Genomic DNA, 19,373 nt, shown 5'->3' with positions numbered 1-19,373 from the left:
TCCCCCCCCCCCCCCCCCCCCCCGTGGCTGTGTTTATGGACTATTTAGAATTGTTGCATTTCTGTCTCAGGTTTATTCGTTTCTACTTTGTAACATGGGAGCCAGAATGCTGTTTCCTATCTGTGGATAAACTTCCTGCCTCTGTTCCATTCCTGAACATTGCCCAACTCATCTTTCCATAATACACTTTCTCCCAGAACCTGCAAAGTTGATTTTTCCAATATAGCAAAAACGGTTGGATCTTCTAACAGACTTCAGAAAGTCTCTAGTTCCTGCTTGGCAGTTGGCTCAGTATTTAATTGGCAAAGTCTTCGTTTATAAATGACAGGAAATGCTCCTTTCAGAAGCGCTCAAACAGCAGGGAAGGGGGAATTGGCAGCTAGAGAGGCTTGGGCAAGAGCTGGAGCTGGCATGGCGCACACTGCCTTAACTGGCTGTGTTGGCAGCTTGCAGTTGGGTTGGCAGGAGTGAGCCTGTGGCCACTGTCTTCGTAATTCTATACTTCCTTAGAGTCTTCTCAGTAGACTCCAGGGTGGTAGTGTAACCTTAAGGTGGCCAACTTCCTGTATGACAGATGAGAAAGACGAGTGCTTCTTTGTAGGTCTCACTGAGGTACTCTTTGAGAAACAGAATACTTTTGAGTTGCTATTCAATTTTTAGATCAGGTAGCCATCTTGTAGTCCTTAAGTTCTGTCATCATGGGTGCACCTTCTTTGTCAGCAGTCTCTAAGTAACTGGACCTTATGAGGGCTTGGTCACTTTGTTCTGGGGAAATACTTCAGCTTTTTTATTTTTTATACTTATTTTGTTCAGGTCATGGAGTTGAATAAACTTAGTTTCAGTTCCAGACCAAAATCTGCTTTAAAAACAATCTCCTCCTCCCCGACATACCTATTTTACACGCCAAGGGAAAACACTGGCATCCTTCCAGGTTCTTGGGGCTGATCTCCCTGGCTGGCAGGCATGTCGCCATGGCTTTGTGATGCCTGAGATTTTGTTCCCCACAAAGTAAATACACTTAACCTCACTGTTTGCTATAGCTTGTATCTCTTCTCGATAGCGGATGATTAGGAATTACTCACTGGCAGACTTGACCAGTTATGCAAGCGTTCAGTTGAGCTGCTTTGTTCTCGTTATTTCAAGCCATAGCACAGAGCTTGCCAAGAAGTCCACAGGAAGTTTTGCCATAGGATTCTGGCAGCAAGCCACTGGGAAGCAGCTTGCGTCCTGTGAATATCCTTCACCCTCAAGAATGTATCAAGAAAAGGGTCTCAGAAGTATTCAGGACAGTGCATCTGAACATGAACTTAAAAGTAAGGAATATATCAAAAGGAAGGGTTGATGTCGAGGGGGTTTTCCTTCAATCTCAGAGACTTAATTAAATTCTTAGGTAGACTAGGCTTCCCATATCCATTGTTCTGTCTGCTTAGGTCTGCAAGTCAAAATGAAATTGATTGCTTATCTGGGGCAGATCCTGAGAACATGGCTGCTTATGCTGAATTCCATATGGGAACACACTGTACCAGACAGTCAAGTGGACGAGATGTTTCCATGAACTGGCTGTGTCTTGGGAGGAAAATTTCCTTGCTAAATAATTTATGGCAGGGAGATGACTGGTGGGAATGAAGTTGGAGCAGGGGAGCTGCTCTGGGTGTAGAACCACTCTCACCAGCTTCAGACAATGATGAGTCACTTTCTTTAAGACACTCTTGCCAATAATGCACATGACTGCCCATCGGTCTGTAGCACCGTCTGCTGGTATGAAAAACACCAGGTTGCTTCTCTTTCCATCCTCCTGTAGGGCACTTTATACACTTGCCCTTTCCTGCCGTTAAATCGTGGTCATTTCCATCCCTCTCTGCAGACAGTTCATTTTCTTTCTTTTTTAAAAAATTTTATTATTTTTATTTTATGTGTATGCATGTATTGCCTACATGTAGGTAAGTGCACCCATGTCTTGCAACGCCCGCATTGCTCAGAAGAGGCTGTCGGATCCCCTGGAACTGGAGTTATGGACAGTTGTTAGCTGCCATGTGGGTTCAAACCCAGGTCTTCTGCAAGAACAACCAGTGTTCTTAACCGCTAAGCCGTCTCTCCCATCCCCTAGACAGTTCCTTTCCCAGAGCTTGACACATTCTTCATCCCTTTATTCTTTTTTAGCATGTGATATGTGTATACGTGCACAACATGGCACACATATGGAGCTCAGAGGACAACTTACCGGAGTCATGTGGATCCTGGGGATAAAACTTATATTAGGCTACTGAGCCATCTTATGGCCCAGTTTCTTATTTTTTAAAAACAAAGTCTTACTCTGTAGCCCAGCTTGGGCTCAAAATAACAGCAATCCTCCTTCCTCAGCCTGCCAAGTGCTGGAGTTACAGGCATGTACCCTTGTGCCCAGCTCTTATACCGTAGCTTAGTCTTTTCTATTGGGTTTGCTACTTCAACCCCTTCCCATCATTCAACACCATGGTAGCCTTTTATCAGTGTGTCAGGAAGATGATTTTACTTTTCGCAACCTAGTTTTGTTGCAGCAGCTTCTCCCTCCAAGCATTCTCATGGTATCTGTCTTCGGTATCTTAGAGGTTGAGACACTTGCTATAGCAACGCTTTTAAGTCTCTGGGACTGTTTTATGGATGTTCTTGAGTATGACAGATGGTAAATTCCTGACCTCTAAGAAGATTCAGAAGTTTCTCTATAGGATCAGTATCAGGAAAAGAAGTAAAATTACTACTTAAATGGGTAGTTTTTCTCTTTTAGACTCAGCAACTGAGTTTTAAAAATTTAGTAATAGTGTGAATGTGCACACACACGTGTGGCATCAGAGGACAACTTTGTGGACTCAGTTCTCTCTTTCTACCTTTATGTGGGTTCCAAGTTGTCGGGTTGTCAGGATTGCTGAACCATCTCACTAGTCCATTTTGTTTGTTTGCAGCTTTAGAAAGCTCAGTGACAGATTGGTAAAGTAACAGTTTTTCTTTTTTCTTCTTCTTCATATCTTTATAGTTCAAGTCCCTATAGTCTTAAATTTTCACCCAGTATTGTTTCATCTTTCTAGATTCCATGTATTTTATCATCAGCATAAAATCTTTCTTAACTGGGGCCCAAGAAACAAATAATTTTCATATTTGTGATGAAATACTCTTAGAGTAGAGCTAAGCTAGTCACACTGTATGTTCAGTCCAGCCATTGAAAAGATTTTTATTGGGCTGGAGAGATGGCTCAGCAGTTAAGAACACTGGCTGTTCTCGCAGAAGACCTGGGTTTGAATCCCAGTACCCACATGGCAGCTAACAACTGTCTGTAACTCCAGTTCCAGGTGATCCAATAGCCAAAAACTTCTTCGAGGGGCTGGAGAGATGACTCAGCAGTTAAGAGTACTGGCTACTCTTGCAGAGAACCTAGGTTTGGTTCCCAGTACCCACATGGCAGCTAACAACTGTCTGTAACTCCAGTTCCAGGTGATCCAATAGCCTTTTCTGACCTCCACAGGCATTGCACAACACGGGTGCACTTAGCTACATGCAGGCAATACACGCATACACATAAAATAAAAATAATAAATATTTAAAATTTTTTACCATCGTGAATCCAACAAACTGGATACCTGTGCTATTTAGAAGAATTCAGTATATCCTTAAGAAGTAAGGTTTCCATTCCTCCCTCCCTTGTTTTTAAGGGTCAGGATTAACTTAATGTCCTTGATGTAAAGACCAGAATGACAAAATAATGCTTACATGGAGCACAGTTATGATCAGTATCAGCATTAAATTCCATTGGTGTGGCCAGATATAAGTCAGAAACACTTTAAAGAACAGAAAATGCTCAAGTGGCATACTGGAGGTTGTCTGCCTTTGGAAGTACTGAATTAACAGCTGTGTTTGGTATCTTTTGCTACTGAAGAACAACAGAAGTGATCAGAGCAGGACCAATCCACTCACATATCTGCATTGCTGGGAGCTTAGTGGGGAGGCAGAGCCTTTTCTGGTGTGAATTCTCTGCTTGGTGAGCTACGGGAGGTACTCCATGCTGTTGACATTGTGTTAATGCCTTTGATGTCACACTGACCTGGAAACAAGCACAGCACCAAGGAAATGTATCAGGTTACAGAGAATGATTAAATTTAGTGCATTTCTTTATCCATATGCTGAAGAAACAACATCTAGCAATGAGGGCTGGTGAGCCAGGGAGCTTTTCTGAAGCTGAATTTTGGGTTAACACTGACGAATATGATGTTGTGGGGGTGAAATAAAGGGAAGTGAAATAGAACAGTGTTTACATCTAGTTTTACAGTTCTGGTCCCTCTAATCTTATTTTTTTACCTCCAGTGTTTTATCTTTCTAGATTACATGTATTTTATTTTCTATTTGTAGGAAATTAGGCACAGAGTAGAGTCATACTGCTATTATTTTTCATAAAAATGAAAGATGATGTTTGTGCTAGAATGATTTAATAAATTAATAAGATAAATTTAATTGGATGATAATTTCTAAATGTCTGGCAGTTTAAAATGTGGCTTTTTGACCCAGTAGTTCTCCATATAAATACTTAGCAGTATTTATACAAGCGTGTGAAGATCAATGTTTAAATATTTGATTGCAAGCTGGTGAGATGACTCAGCACTTGCTGTCTAGCCTGACAACCTGAGTTTGATTCCCTGGTTCCACATGGCTGAAAGAAAACAGATTCCCAAAAGTTGTCCTTTGCCCTCCACACGCAGGCCTATGCGCACACATGCACCACACATAATAATAAAAATTAAACATTTGCTTACATTAGTGTATGAATTACTGACAGATTGGAAACTGAGTTAGGGGTGTAGCTCAAATAGTAGAGTGCTTGTCTAGCATGTTCAAGGTCCTGAGATTGATCCCCAGTAGTGCAGCATAATTGATTGACACGTGTGTGTGTTGCTATCACAGGAGTTCTTTTAAGGTAGGCATGGTGGCACACACCTAGAGTCCTAGCATTCAGGAGCCTGAGGAAGGAGGGTGACAAGGTGAAGACTAGCCTGAGCTACATAGCAAGATCCTGTCTCTAAATAAATATATAGATTAGAAAAAGGTAATAAAATAGTCTGGCCCTTTGACCCAGCAGTTCCCTTTTGTTCGCTGGCTCTCTCAGTGTACATGTGGCCAAAGATTGATATCAGGTGTTTCCTCAGTTACTTTCTACCTCAAATTTTGAAACAGGGACATTCATTGAACCTGCAGTCCACTGATTGGCTAGACTGGCTGACCAGCAAGCCCCGACATTCCTATCATCTCTGCTTCTGAGCACTGGGATTAAAGGCAGGATTATAGGCATGCATGTGCTTTTACATGGGTGCTGAGATGGCTCAGTGTTTGCTGCCCTTGCAAAAAACCTGGATTCAATTTCCAGGATCCACATAGCAGCTCATAGCTACCTATAACTCCAGTTCCAGGGGATCTGATGCCCTCTTCTGTCCTCCTTGGACTCTTGCATGCACAAGGTGCACATAAACTTACTCAGACACACAACATAGAGAATGAATAAATCTCAAAAAAAAAATCCATTTACACATAACCTTTTGGTAGTTAGCCTCCAAATGGTTTCTGGTTTATTTGTATGTAAAATGCAAAGGAAGGGCAAAGAGTTGCAAGGGGGGGGGGATCTTACAGTATCTTATTACAAAAATAAACCCGGTTCTCTTAATCCTGTCTTGTGCTTACGTGTAAGAGTGGAATGCTGGTATATGGATTTGTTCATATATGCTGTGATTCTGGAGTTTTTATCTTAGAAAATAGTTTGCTCTCTATGTGTTTATTAAGTAGAAGCCTGAAGTATGGAGTTTGTACCCTTGAATGCTGTGTAGTTGATGTGTAGCAGAAGCCACCTTGGATACAGTGATTCAAAGAGCTTAGGGTTTTTTTTTGTTTGTTTTATTTTGGTCTTTTTCAGACAGGGTCTCCCTATAGCCCCAGCTGTCCTAGAACTCACTATGTGGACCAGGCTGGCCTCGAACTCACAGAGATTCACCTGCCCCAGCCTCCCGAGTGCTGAGATCAAAGGCATGCGCCACCACTCCCGGCTAAGAGCTTAGTTTTTAATGTAATCTTGTCCTTCTATTTAATGTTTAATTTTCATAGTGTCTACGTTTTAAATATATGCTAAAAAGAAAAAAAAATATGTAATGCAGTTATATTTTGATGTTTAGGAGACTATGTGGACACAAGTGGAATTTTAAATTCAAATGCTTTCAGAAGGAAATGATCTATTTACTTGATAGGTTAACTCTTGTCAATTTATTATAGTTTCCTGTAACTTACCTGGTATTCCTACTGTGTGACAATGTGTGTATCCCAAAGGTGATGCCTCAGATTATTTGGTAGTAAATAAGCAGTCATGTCCTGGCTTTCTTTTCTAACAGCAATCGGAAACAGAGACTGTGCACCTGTTTATCCCAGCCCTATCTGTCGGCGCCATTATTGGCAAGCAGGGCCAACACATCAAACAACTTTCTCGTTTTGCAGGAGCTTCGATTAAGGTACTTCTACTCTTTGTGGTTCTCCTGGTTATGTAGACAAATTACAGGAAGATGAAAGTGGCAGGCTATATTAGGCTTACATACAGGTATAACAGAAAATCCTACAATGTGGCATAAACATGGTCTTACTCTGTCCAGAACAGTCAGTCTGTAGATAAGCTAACTTGGGCTGAACTATGTCTCACTCCGCCAAAGCCTTAGGCTTTGAGTTCTTCTAGCTCTTCTTCCCCAGTGTTTCTTACTCCATGCTCTAAGAGTCAGGTCTGTTGTCTAGCCAGTAAGGACCAGGGGACATAGCAAAACCTGTCTCATAAGAAAGTTTCCCGTTAGCTGCTATGGGATATTTCTACCTATATCCCATTCTTAGAACTCGGCCAAAGCTGAAGCAGCAGCTGGGAAATCTAGGTTAGTGTTGTTATGTAGATGGCAAGATGACAGGTATCAGGTTGACTAGTATTGTCTGCCACAGATCAGTATGTGCTCTGAAGCTTCTGTATTTGATGTGGTGAAGCAATTCAATATTACACAAAATGGATTTTGTTTTTCGTATGTGTAGTAGGTATGTGTTTTTATGTATAGGTGGTTATCAAAGTGCACGTGGAAGCTAGAGATTGATATGGGGTATCTTTATCACTCTCTCACCTCATGTTCTGAAACAGAGTCTCTCAGTGAACCAGGAACTCACCAATCCAGCTGGGCTGGCCATGGCCAGTGAGCTACAGGGATCCTACTGCCTCCCCTCCTGGTACTGGCCTTTTCACTTGGGTGTTGGGGTCTTCATGCTTGCATGGCAAACAATGTCAACTGAACCATTTTCCCAGCCTCGAATTCATTTAAAAACAAAAATAGACAGACTTGATATATTCATTACTTTCTTCAGAATGCATTCATCTACGAGAGGATTTATCTTGTTTTGTAAACTTAAAAAAAATTAATTTAAAAGAACATAATATACTTACCATACGACCCATAAATTCCATTTCTGGATATTCAAGAGAAGTGAAACAACACATGTATATATAACACCCCCTCCCAAATCAACCAGAATGTTTGCAGCATTTTTGTTGATAATTACTCCAAATGTTCAAGTGGTGAATGGATAAAATGGTCCATCTATACAGTAGATATTATTCGGTATGAAAAGGAACCAACTATTGATAAAGCAGTTTGAAAGAAATTTCATGTATTATGCTAAAAGTCAGACTCAGAAGCCCACATACTATATGAGTTCATTTATATGATGACTCTGGAAAAGACATAGCTGAAAGGACAGCGAAGAAATCTGGTTGCTAAGCATTGACGTGGGAGGGGTCAAACATAGACTTCCAGAGGATTAGGGGGTAGGCGATGCAACTGCTCTCTGTTATCACTGTGATGGTAGTTAGCATGAGTATGCATTTGTCACCTCCTAAAACTGGACAGCAGAAAAGTAAATTTGGAGCTAGAGATGACTCAGCAGTTAAGAGCACTGGCTACTCTTGTAGAGGACCCGAGTTTGGCTCCCAGCACCCACACAGTGGGTCGGTCACAAGGGATCCCGTGCCCTCTTCTGGCTTCTGGGTATTTATTGTACACACAGGTGTACTTACATACGTACACTCAAAACACGCATTTAAAATAAAAATAATTTTTTTAAATTTTACTATATGTTAATTAAGTAATTAAAATAAAAACACAGAGAAACAGCCCCTTATATACTTTGTAGAAGAGGCAACAAAACCCAGAATAGGAAATCTAGCTAAAACAAATGTGGGTAAGGGAAAAGGTATGAGAAGAGATCAAATGGTAAACTGTCTTTACTGTCTTCCTCGTTTCCAGACTTTTAACATTCTGACTGACACATTCTCACACATACAAAAAGAACTTGGTGGAAAAACTGTGTTGAGGACTTCATGACTAAGTATTCCAGGCTCACTTCTTCTTGGTCTTCATGGAGGTCTTCTCTATTGAGACTGAAAAATGCATGTTCCACAAAGTCTGTAGCACATAACCTGATTCACTGCCACTTTCAATGTGTGATAGTGGTTAAGTTTCCATATGTGCTACTTCTATTATGCAGATACTGTTTTTGTGCTTGTGCCTGTCTGTGCTGGACATGAGCTGTCTTCCTCTCTCACTCTCTGCTTATTGCCTTGGGACAGGATCTTTCACTGAACCGTAAGCTTGTGTTTCAGCTAGGCCACTGGCTGGCCAGCAGTGTCTTGGGATCTGTCTCCAATGCCAAGGGCTGGAGTACAGGCAGTGTAGCCATGCCCAGCTTTTCACACGGTGCTAGGGATTCATACTCAGGTCCTCATGCCTGCAGAACTCAACCAGAGAGCCATCGTCTGATACCACTGAGATATTATTTGCTGTCATCAAATCATAATCATTTGTGTTCACTTATTTGACATTTAGGTTATTCCTATTTATCCTCCACACACAATGCAGTGATAAATATATAACCTTATTTCTTTAACAGAAGCTTATACAAGTAGACTTGGTTAGTAAAAGAACACACGCTTTTCCATGCTTCCACAGACAGTAGCAATTTATACTGCTAACTCAACTGTGAGTATCCTTAGCCTCAGCCCTCTCTCATTGATAAAAGTATTTTGAAAAAATAGCTGGCATGCTGATGAGTATCTTCTTTACAGTGGTTTCCTGTGAATAATCCCAAGAGCTTGAACTTTTTTAAAGCAAGTAAATATTTGTTTTTCAGACCCAGAAGTGTCAGTACCCTCTATAAAGTAGGTCTAGTTATCAGTTTGGCTCTAGGTGACAGAAATGTTGGCTTTACTTTGAAGGAAGGAGAATGCAAAACTTCATTAAAACTAGTCTTTTTCGAGAGGACTGCATCAAGTAATCAGCAGTGATCATCTTCAGTGTGGAATTTGAGCTGACTTGTATTGTTGCTTCTTATTCTTAGGCAGTAATGATATTTAATTTTATTTTACATTGTAAGAATTGGGTTTTATTTGCATAGCAAATGTGCAGCAATTTTCCCCCTCCTATATGTGTGGTATACATGCACATATGGGTACACATTTAAATGTGTGCAGGTACATGTATAAGTATCTGCTTATAGAGGCCTTACTTATGGAGGATGACATCAGGAATCTTCCTTGATTGCTTTCCGCCTTATTCTGGATCTTTCAGTTCAACCCAGAGCTCACCCATAAGGCTATCTAACTGGTTTGATCTGGAAAACCCTTCTCTGCCTTCCAAGCCCTGGGATTACAGGTGGACCACTACACCCACTTGGGATTTATGTGCGTTCTGGGTATCCAAACTGCAGTCCTTACATTTGCACAGGAGGCACTTTCCTGAGCCATCTCTTCAGCCCAAATTTCTTTAAAAATCACTCCTACCAGCTGAGTCAGAAAAGTCCTTTTTTTCTGTTGACTGTGGGGATACAGGTTTTCTTTCCCTACAAGTTTTCTGTACCATTTCCCCAGCCTGAGCTTTTGTGAGATGCATAGACTCTATGAGATAGACAAGCTAGAGTTTACCTTTCTTCTGCTCAGTATTAGTTTATTTCATATGTTCTTCTAATGAGCATACTTGGGGGCAATTTACTAAGTCTTTGGTTTGTATACTTAGCAAAAATGTATACAAATAGTTCAAGAAACTCGGAGCTTTCTTTCTCAGTTAAGTATAAGGAGTGCAGCAGCCTAAACAGTATTTAAAGCATTACCCTTTCCTCTGAAAGTTAGGAAAAGCCATGGGTGCAGTAGCCTCAAAGAGAGTCCAGAGTCTCCTGACATGTTATGTTCAGTAAACATGGGCTAAGGACCATATTACACATACCACTGGTGTAATGACTAGGAATGCGGGCAGAGAACACGCCCAGCTCTTCCTCTGGCTCTGTAAGCTATGTGACTATGAGTCAGGTCCCTCAACCCCTTTAGTCTTCTGCATTCCCATTTGAAACGTGGAGACACTTCATCAAAATGTGGTGTGGGTTGACTCAGGGATTTCACATGCAATTTTACATTAGAGCCAGGCACCATGTAAGGACATAGTATGTAGTGGGAACTGTAACTGATTAGCCTATATTAATCACAGCTTCTCCATAATTCCTTCCCAGAAGGTTTTTAATTTTGCATCTCAATCAGTCATGTGCAAATGTCAGGCTGGCAATGACACCAAGGAAGTATCATAATCAGTTGGTGATGGGTCTGTTACAGATTGCTCCAGCTGAAGCACCAGATGCTAAAGTAAGGATGGTGATTATCACTGGACCACCAGAGGCTCAGTTCAAGGTATGTGCTCTGGAGGGTAGGTACAGGTAGCAAATAAGAGGGAGCATGCCCTCTTGGAACTCCATAATCTGACACATAGAAGCACCTAGCACTCAATAGAACCAGTAGAAATTCAGTGCTGAGATTAGAGAGGAACCATGCCAGAATTACATTTCAAATGTAAACCAAAAGCCTTTAGTTTCGAGTTCTATACGGGTTGTTGGGTTTTTGCCCATCATCCAAAGGGGAATTTGCTAATGCACTATTACCATTTATGATGAAACCTTAACATGGAAACCTACCTTAATAGCCTTGTAAACCTGTTTCCAGATTTTCCCCTCAGTCTTGGAGATGTTCTAACCTTGAGTTGCAATGGTCTTTTTCCCCTTCTCCACAAAGCACCACACTCCTGGGATTTTAGAGTCAGGAAGGCAGGAGCTCCAATGACATTTGACCTGGTGTGAACTTTTATGGCCTTCAGGGGTGGAAAATCTGTGTATGGGTGATGGAAACAACCTGGCAGCCCAGCTCCTGTTTCAAATCCCAATTGAGCCATTTTCCAGCTGTGTGACCTTGGACAAGGTATTCTTCTCTAGCCATCTCCTCACCTACAAAATGGAGACAAGACTGCGTATACCCTAGGTAGCTGTAAAGTCTAAACAATATATAAAATGCCTAGAATAGAGCCTGAAACATACACAGCACATCAGTGTGCTGCTCATAGCAATATTCAGCCACCTCTGAGGGCACCAAAACCACTCTGAATTCACAGGTGCATTCCTTTTAGTGGATGGTTTCAACCATGAAATTCAGTGTGGAACATCTTGTCTTAGGTAAAAAGGCCACTACTAAATTCTATTCATTTATCCAACACATCTTTTTTAAAAAATTTCATTCATTCATTCATATGTGTGTGGGTGCACTATGGCATGCTTCTGAAGGTCAGTAGATAACTTGTGTGAGACACTCCTCTGAACCATGTGGAACTCAGGTCAAGCTTGGCAGCAAGTACTTTTACCTGAGCTGTCGCAGTAGCCCAACACCTACATCTTGGTCTTACGTGCCACTAAACAGCTATATTAAAAGAGCAACGATTTAACCTTAAATTTTAATTTCCTTTGCTGTGTGCCTGCATGTGTGCACATACCACAATACTGCCTACAGTTCACCCCAATCACTTTTTTTTTTTTGAGGGAGAACCTAGGACCTTGCTAAGAAGTACTCTACCATTAAGCTATATCCTAGACATGCCACCCTCCCCCCCTTAAAAACAAAACAAAACTGTTTTATTTGGGCCAGTGAAAAATCGAAAGATGCTTTTACTTCATTTACAGAAAGGACACAAGTCCGTTCATATGTGGATGCAACTCCCTAGACCTAATCAAGGTGGAGAACGTAATCCCCGTCCAGCAGTTCACATCACAAGTTGAAATGTTAAAAATTAGACAATGGGTATGGTATAGCTCCTGTCTAGCATGTGAGAGACCATGGGTCTGACATGCAGCACAGGCATACACACAAAAAGTTGTTAAAGGTATTGCTCAAAAGTGTTTCCTATGCTGAATCTTCACCATGACTCACTTTGAACTTTTTTTTTTTGCTTCTCAATTTATTAATTATTATTCTTTTAGAAGAAGCATTTCATTACAGCTTTAACATACTCAATAACAATTTCCAGAGAAAGATCTCCATACTTTGAACTCTTAAATGGTAAATACAAACATGGGGGGGGGGGGGTTTATCTTTCTGGTTTTGGGTTGAGAGAGTCTTCCTATGATTGCCTGGCTGACCTGGAACTTGGTATGAAGGCCTGGCTGGCCTGGGACTCAGGTCGGTCTGTCTGTCTGTCCATCCGTCCCTCCCTCCCTCTCTCTTTCCCTCTCTCTCTCCCTCTGCCTCTCTCTGCCTCCTGGGATTAAAAGCATGTACTGCCATGCCCGGCCAAACCTCTGTTCTTGCTTGTTCCTCCTTGGGGCTCAGTAACTCATTGATAATTAGAATTAGTGCCTTTCATCTGCTATGTTTGTATGATAGAAAATGCAGTGTTATTTCTCTGTGGTCTCTTTAAAGAAAATATTTCTAATTATGGGGGAGGGGATGTACACATGAGCTCAAAAGAGAAGAAGCCAGAAGAGGGCATTGGATTCCCTGGAGGAGCCACTCAGTGTGGGTGCTCGGGTCCTCTAAAAGAGCAGGAAGTGCTTTTACCTGCTGAGCCATCTCTCCAGCCCCATTCTCTGTAATTTCTGATTCCCATGTTTTATCATTGTATCACTAAAGCCAAGTAAGTTTTAATGGTTAATTTATAATTCCAAATGGATGTTTTAGAGGTCCTAGGAATAATTAATCACCTAACTCATGTTTTTTCACACAAGCAGGAGCTTTTGTTTTAGGGGACAGTGTACATCTCTACTGTCCTTTGTCCGGGTAAAAGTAATGCCTCCATCTGTAGCCTGAGACATTAAAAATGAATGCAACAGAGTGGAGAGATGAAGTTTGTCTTTTCTCTAATCCCCTAGGATGAGCTTAGCAGTTCTGCATCAATGAAAATATGGCTATTTTGGTTTTTATGCTTTGTAATGGCAGCTTATCAGAGTAGCTCAACTGCCCAATTCTCAAACTTTTATCTTCTTTAGTGTGTATGAGAACAAATTAATGGTAATAATAGATTTCTTATACATAATATCTAGTTGTACACAGTTGTAAATATCTGAATTTCTGCTGATTTCTGTAGTCTTTTTTTTTTGGTTTGGGCTGTTTTAGGAAATGGGATCTCCCAGTAGCCCCAGCTGGCCTGGAATTTGCTGTGTAAATCAGGCTGGCCCCTATCTCACAAATCTCCCCTATTTGCTTCTGCCTCCTGAGTGTGTCCCACTTTTTATTTTTAGATAAGATCTCACTATGTAGCCAAAGCTGGCCTCAAACTTGTAGCACTCCTCCTGTCTCAGCCTCCGAAGTGCTCTAGGCTTACAGATGTAAATTGTTAGACTTAACATTTTAGCCTCTCTACAGCGAAAATCACCTAGCTAAAAGAGCTGTTTAAATAGAAAACATGGGGCTAGAGACTCTATCTAGATGGCTCAGTGGTTAAGAGCACTCGCTGCTCTTACAGAGGACCCAGGTTCAGTTCCCAGCACCCACAGAGTGACTAGCAACTGACTCTAGTTCCAGGGGATCAAACACCCTCTTCTGACCTCTATGGGCACTACATGACATGGGTGTACTTATATACATGCAGGCAATACATTCGTACACAGACAAAAAAAATTTTTAATACATAGAAAACACACCAGCTATGGTGGCTCATGCCTTTGACCCCAGCACTTGGGAGGCCGAGGCAGGTGGATCTCTGTGAGATCGAGGCCAGCCTGGTCTATAGCAAGTTCTAGGCCTGCTGGGGCTACAGGGGAAACACTGGCTCAATAAAGGACCCCCCCCAAATACATAGAAAACATTCTTCTTGGCAGATGTCAGCCCATTTTGACATGAGCTTGGCCCTCACGAGTCCAGCATCATTGGCTATGTAGTTCTTAGATTCTTTAGTTCAAGGAAAATGCAGTCATTTCTCATTGCCAAAGAAGAGGCTTTTTTTCATTTTATGTATATGAGTATATTACCTGCATGTATGTAAGTGCACCCGTTTTGTGCAATGCCTACAGAGATCAGGTGTTGGATACCCTAGGCATTGGAGTTATGGATGGTTGTTAACTGCCATGTGGGTGCTGGGAATCGAACCTGAATCCTCTGCAAGAGCAGTCAATGCTCTTAAACCACTGAGCCATCTTTCCAGCTTCCATAAAATTTATTTTAGTTAGTCTTACTGTTAATTACCTTTATTTTCAGCAGAATATGGCTCATTCTTTTTTTTTTCTTAGTTGGTTTACTGGTATTTTGTTATATATCATAGAATGTTGCTCTTTGGTTTATCCTTTGCCTTTTATAACACACAGTGATTGTCACTCTCTCCAGAGCTCCTAGCTACTGTCTCTGATGCTGTTGTCAAGTCTTCCAAAGGCTGCAATGGATATTCCAGGCTGATTTAAGTTGTCTTTAAGATGAATTGACTTTTGTTTCACATATGAATACTAATAGGATATATTGTATAGGCTCAGGGAAGAATTTATGGAAAAATTAAAGAAGAAAACTTCGTCAGTCCTAAAGAAGAGGTAAAACTTGAAGCGCATATCAGAGTCCCATCCTTTGCTGCTGGCAGAGTTATTGGGAAAGGAGGCAAAACGGCAAGTACTCAAGCAAAATCTGTGCAGTGGTATGGGAGGGGAAGCACTGAAGGGACTTATGAGTTCCGAGTCCTCGGATTTGGCTAATTTATACATGGTGGCTACTAACCGTCCTCAACTCCAGTTCCAGGGGAATCTGAAGCCCTCTTCTGACCTCTGGGGCATTGCACAACACGGGTACACTCACATACATGCAGGCAATACACTCATATACATAAAATAAAAATAATAAATATTTTTTTAAAAAGGGCAGGATCATCTTGACCAAGGTTTAAAGATTTCCTTGTTGACCTCAGCTGCTAGTAAAACTTGCTGCATATTTAAGACCAAATTTGTAAGGGGCATTCAGCACTCTCCTGCTCACGTTAACTTTAAATTTTTTATTATATAAACCCTAAGAGACAGGAACTGAAAATTGAAAATATTTAACTGAAAAAGTAATTTCCAGTCTTTCTTAAATGACTGAGTCATTTCTAGATTTATTTATAACCTTGAAGTAATGTAGTACGCACACAGAAAGCAGACCATCAGGACCTGAGTCTGGCTTTGCCTTTCACATCTGTAAGTGGACAAATGCATTGCTTTGTCTGAGCCTTTAGTTCTAATTATCTTAAAATGGGACAATAATTCATAAAATTAGTAGTGGAGTAAATGAAATTTGTAAAGCCAAAACTGTTTGGCATATAGTAAATGCTCAGGAAATATTTTTAGTGCCATTTAATATGGTGTTTCTTTATCAATTTCAGGTGAATGAACTCCAGAATTTATCAAGTGCTGAAGTTGTTGTCCCCCGTGACCAGACACCTGACGAAAACGACCAAGTTGTTGTCAAAATAACTGGCCACTTCTATGCTTGCCAGGCAAGTGGCTTCTAAAATAAGTTCTCTGGCTTCTGTCTCAGATGAAAGCAATCCTCTTATAGGTGTTCCTACTCTCTATAAATATGTAAGGCTATTGGATGCCTAGCAATGAAAGTGTTTGTGGGGGTCCTGCTAGATGGCCCAGGCTGGCCTCCAGCTTCTGATGTAGCTGGGACTAACTGCCTGACTGGTATCCCTTTGAGCAGCTGATCAAACTACTGGTATACACTGATAAGTATATAGCTCATGGATTTCTATTTGATGGTATTAAAATGGAAGAGTAAAAAGTATCTTGTAGTAAATTTGGATCATACAGATTCTTTAAAGCTCTGTCTTTTTGTAGGTTGCCCAGAGAAAAATTCAGGAAATTCTGACTCAGGTAAAGCAGCACCAACAGCAGAAGGCTCTGCAAAGTGGACCACCTCAGTCAAGGCGGAAGTAAAGGCTCAGGAAACAGCCACCACAGAGGCAGATGCCAAACCAAAGACAGATTTGCTTAACCAACAGATGGGTGCTGACCCTATCCAGAATAACATGCACAAGTTTTTACCTAGCCAGTTGTTTCTGAGGACCAGGCAACTTTTGAACTCCTGTCTCTGTGAGAATGTATACTTTATGCTCTCTGAAATGTATGACACCCAGCTTTAAAAAAAATTAGGGGGAAGGGAGGGAGAGAAAGAGAAGGGCTCTGCACTTCCTGTGTTGTGATATCAAAGTATAACAGATATTCTAATTTTGCTTAATAGTCCCCCATAATGCCAGAAATTGGCTTAAATGGCGCATTCACTAAATTCATCAAATAAATTAAAAAATAGATTGTTCCTGAATCCAATTGTTGAGATTGGATCAGAATAGAATTATCATAGGAACTTAAATGCTAAGCCATTAGAGTAAAGAAACTTGTATTTTTATCTAACACTAACATGATAACTAAGGGAAGCGCTGACTGGTGTTGGCAGGGGTATTACACGTGCATATTTACTCAACTACCTCAGGCATTCAGTAATACAGTGAAAAGCAAAATTGTTCCTTTTTTGAAAGTTTTATATACTTTATAAAGAAAATCCAACCGTTTTTAAAAAAATAAATGTAACAGCGATCAGCTAATAGGCAAGTAATTGAGAAAGGAATTTTACTTCTGGCTGGTGACACTGTAAAGCTGGAAAATTAATTTTGCATTTTTTGAGGCTTTTGACAGTGAATAGTTGGAAAATTCAGTAAATGTTCAAAGATATAGAGCAGTGCCTATATTTGGAGAGCAGCAATACTATTTGTTCCTTTGTAGTTGGGAAGGTTTTTGATGGTACTAACAGAACAGGGGTGGCAGGAAGTTTTGGAATGGCTAGTATAAAAAAAGCCTTCAGAAGACTTGGAGATTTTTGTTTAACTGTGTGCTTGATTGCATAAATGTTTTGTGCTTTTGACTGTCACTACCTAAAGAAAGCACATCAGTAAAGAAATGCAGGATTTAAACAAAAAAGCAGGCTTGAATTTGTCTTACAGGAGCTTAGTGCCAGTAGACTTTAGACCAGTTGGTTAACACTCTGAGCAGACTCCTAAAGAATTACAGTTGCTTTATGAAGACCAGGGGTACAGTCAGATGGTGACAAGTGTTTCAAGGCAACAGAAAGTGACATCTCTTTGTGCCTGGCACTTTTATGAGCTTCACTAAGCTATTTTGAAGATTTTTAAGCAACGGATGAATTACATAGAATGTAGCAGGATTTCTGTCTACCCAGCAAACAGTTATTTGACAGTAAGTCAAAAGGTAGGGAATGCAAGAAATGGTTTGGGGAGTATACTTTGAATGACTGTGAAAACATCTGACTTGATACTGAACTCTGCCTTCCTTAACTTGGTGGCAAAGCCCAGCATGGCTCAGTATTTGGGTGTGGGTGGTCCTTCAGGCCATGCTGCTCTCTGGATTGTTTCTGTTGCCTTTGTTCACAAGGTGATCACAGTCATATTACATTGATCAGAGGGCATTATAGGACCCTGAAAAAAAAATCATGTTGCCTCATTTGTATTTCAAGATTAATTTCTACACAAACTTAAGTGTTTCTGAAAATCAGCATGTAATTGAGACATTTTGAAAATGATTTGAAATGTTTCCCTAAATATTTTCAGAAAACCAGTTTATTTTGTAGTTTTAGCCAAAAAGTGCCCTTTTTTTAAACCACCGAGTTCATCTAGCTTTCGTATTTTTTCATACAATGAATTTAAGATACCTAAAAAATATCATGAACTGTTTTTCCACTTGGATTTCAGGTGAGGTGTGTTTAAAGCCAGAGCTCTTCCTCAATATTTGATTTTTCCAGTGTTTTTTTGTTGTTTTTTTTAAAAAAACAGGTGCTACATTTATATCTGCTAGTTTCAATTCTGCCATATTTCACTTCTAGCCTTGTAGTGTGGCAAGTCATGTTTTACTTTCACTTAAGAATTGGTGATCTCAAGTATCTGGTACTGAGAATAATTCTCTAATTGAGTTTTTGTATTCACCAATATTTGATTTTTCCAGTGTTTTTTTGTTGTTTTTTTTAAAAAAACAGGTGCTACATTTATATCTGCTAGTTTCAATTCTGCCATATTTCACTTCTAGCCTTGTAGTGTGGCAAGTCATGTTTTACTTTCACTTAAGAATTGGTGATCTCAAGTATCTGGTACTGAGAATAATTCTCTAATTGAGTTTTTGTATTCACTATATATGGATCAGTTCTCATCTGCCATGTGCCCCAAATGCAGCTTCATTTTCCAGATACCTTGATGCAGAATAAAATTTTTCATCATTAGTTGGAGCTTGTGTAGTATGTATTCAGATACGTGTACTTGATTTTTTTTCTACAAACTTGCACAGATTTTAGTAATAAAAATTCATTCTAAGTGCTAATATCTATCAGGAAATCACATTTTCCTGCCCCCTGGTATATTAATGTGAACCTTGACTATATTGCTGAATATGAATTAAGAACTACAGTTGCACAATTTTTCCTACTACTTCTGCCATTCTAGAAGGGTTATATAAGTTCTACCTTAGAAAAATACCTTGATACTTAACATTGCCCTAAATCAGAGCAATAGGACTGAGTAGTGGGCCTGATGTATTTTGCCTGCATGTATGTAAACACAGCTGTGTCATGCAATGCCCACAGAGGCCAGAAGAGGCCATCACATGTCCCAGAGTTAGAGTTGTTAGCTGAAAGGTGGATACGGGGAACCAAACCTGGGTCCTCTGGAAAAGCAGCCAGTGCTCAGCAGCTAACCACTGAGCCATCTCTTCAGTCCTTTTTGTGCTATTTTCAAAAGCCATTCCATTGGCCGTTCATGGTAAATAAGATTTGTATTTAGGGCCTGGAGAGATGGCTTAGGGGTTAAGAGTACTGGCTGCCCTTGCAGAGGACCCAGGTTCAGTTCCTAGCACCCAGGCAGCTAACGGCTATCTATAACTCCAGTTCCAAGGGATTCAACACTCTCTTGACCTCTGGGCATTGCACAACATAGGTACACTTATCTACATGCAGGCAATACACTCATACACATCAA

At 40.5% G+C, this 19,373-nt stretch overlaps 1 protein-coding gene across 2 annotated transcripts in view; it reads left to right on the top strand.

Moving 5' to 3' along the window:
- Igf2bp3 (insulin like growth factor 2 mRNA binding protein 3) overlaps nucleotides 1-16,487 on the top strand; it is a 174,174-nt gene extending 157,687 nt beyond the window's left edge. For both annotated transcript variants that reach the window (XM_008841466.2, XM_029567585.1), the window contains exons 11-15: nucleotides 6,396-6,512; nucleotides 10,682-10,756; nucleotides 14,842-14,973; nucleotides 15,720-15,833; nucleotides 16,177-16,487. In XM_008841466.2, the coding sequence (XP_008839688.1) occupies nucleotides 6,396-6,512; nucleotides 10,682-10,756; nucleotides 14,842-14,973; nucleotides 15,720-15,833; nucleotides 16,177-16,275 (537 nt within the window). In that variant the 3' untranslated portion in view covers nucleotides 16,276-16,487. The remainder of the gene's footprint in view (nucleotides 1-6,395; nucleotides 6,513-10,681; nucleotides 10,757-14,841; nucleotides 14,974-15,719; nucleotides 15,834-16,176) is intronic.
- Nucleotides 16,488-19,373: the final 2,886 nt, after the last annotated feature.

Source organism: Nannospalax galili, unplaced genomic scaffold, assembly GCF_000622305.1.
Source record: "Nannospalax galili isolate Female #2095 unplaced genomic scaffold, S.galili_v1.0 scaffold158, whole genome shotgun sequence".
Taxonomy (NCBI): Eukaryota; Metazoa; Chordata; class Mammalia; order Rodentia; family Spalacidae; genus Nannospalax; species Nannospalax galili.
The sequence above is the reverse complement of the archived record's forward strand: the minus strand, read 5'-3'. Positions and strand labels throughout refer to the sequence as shown.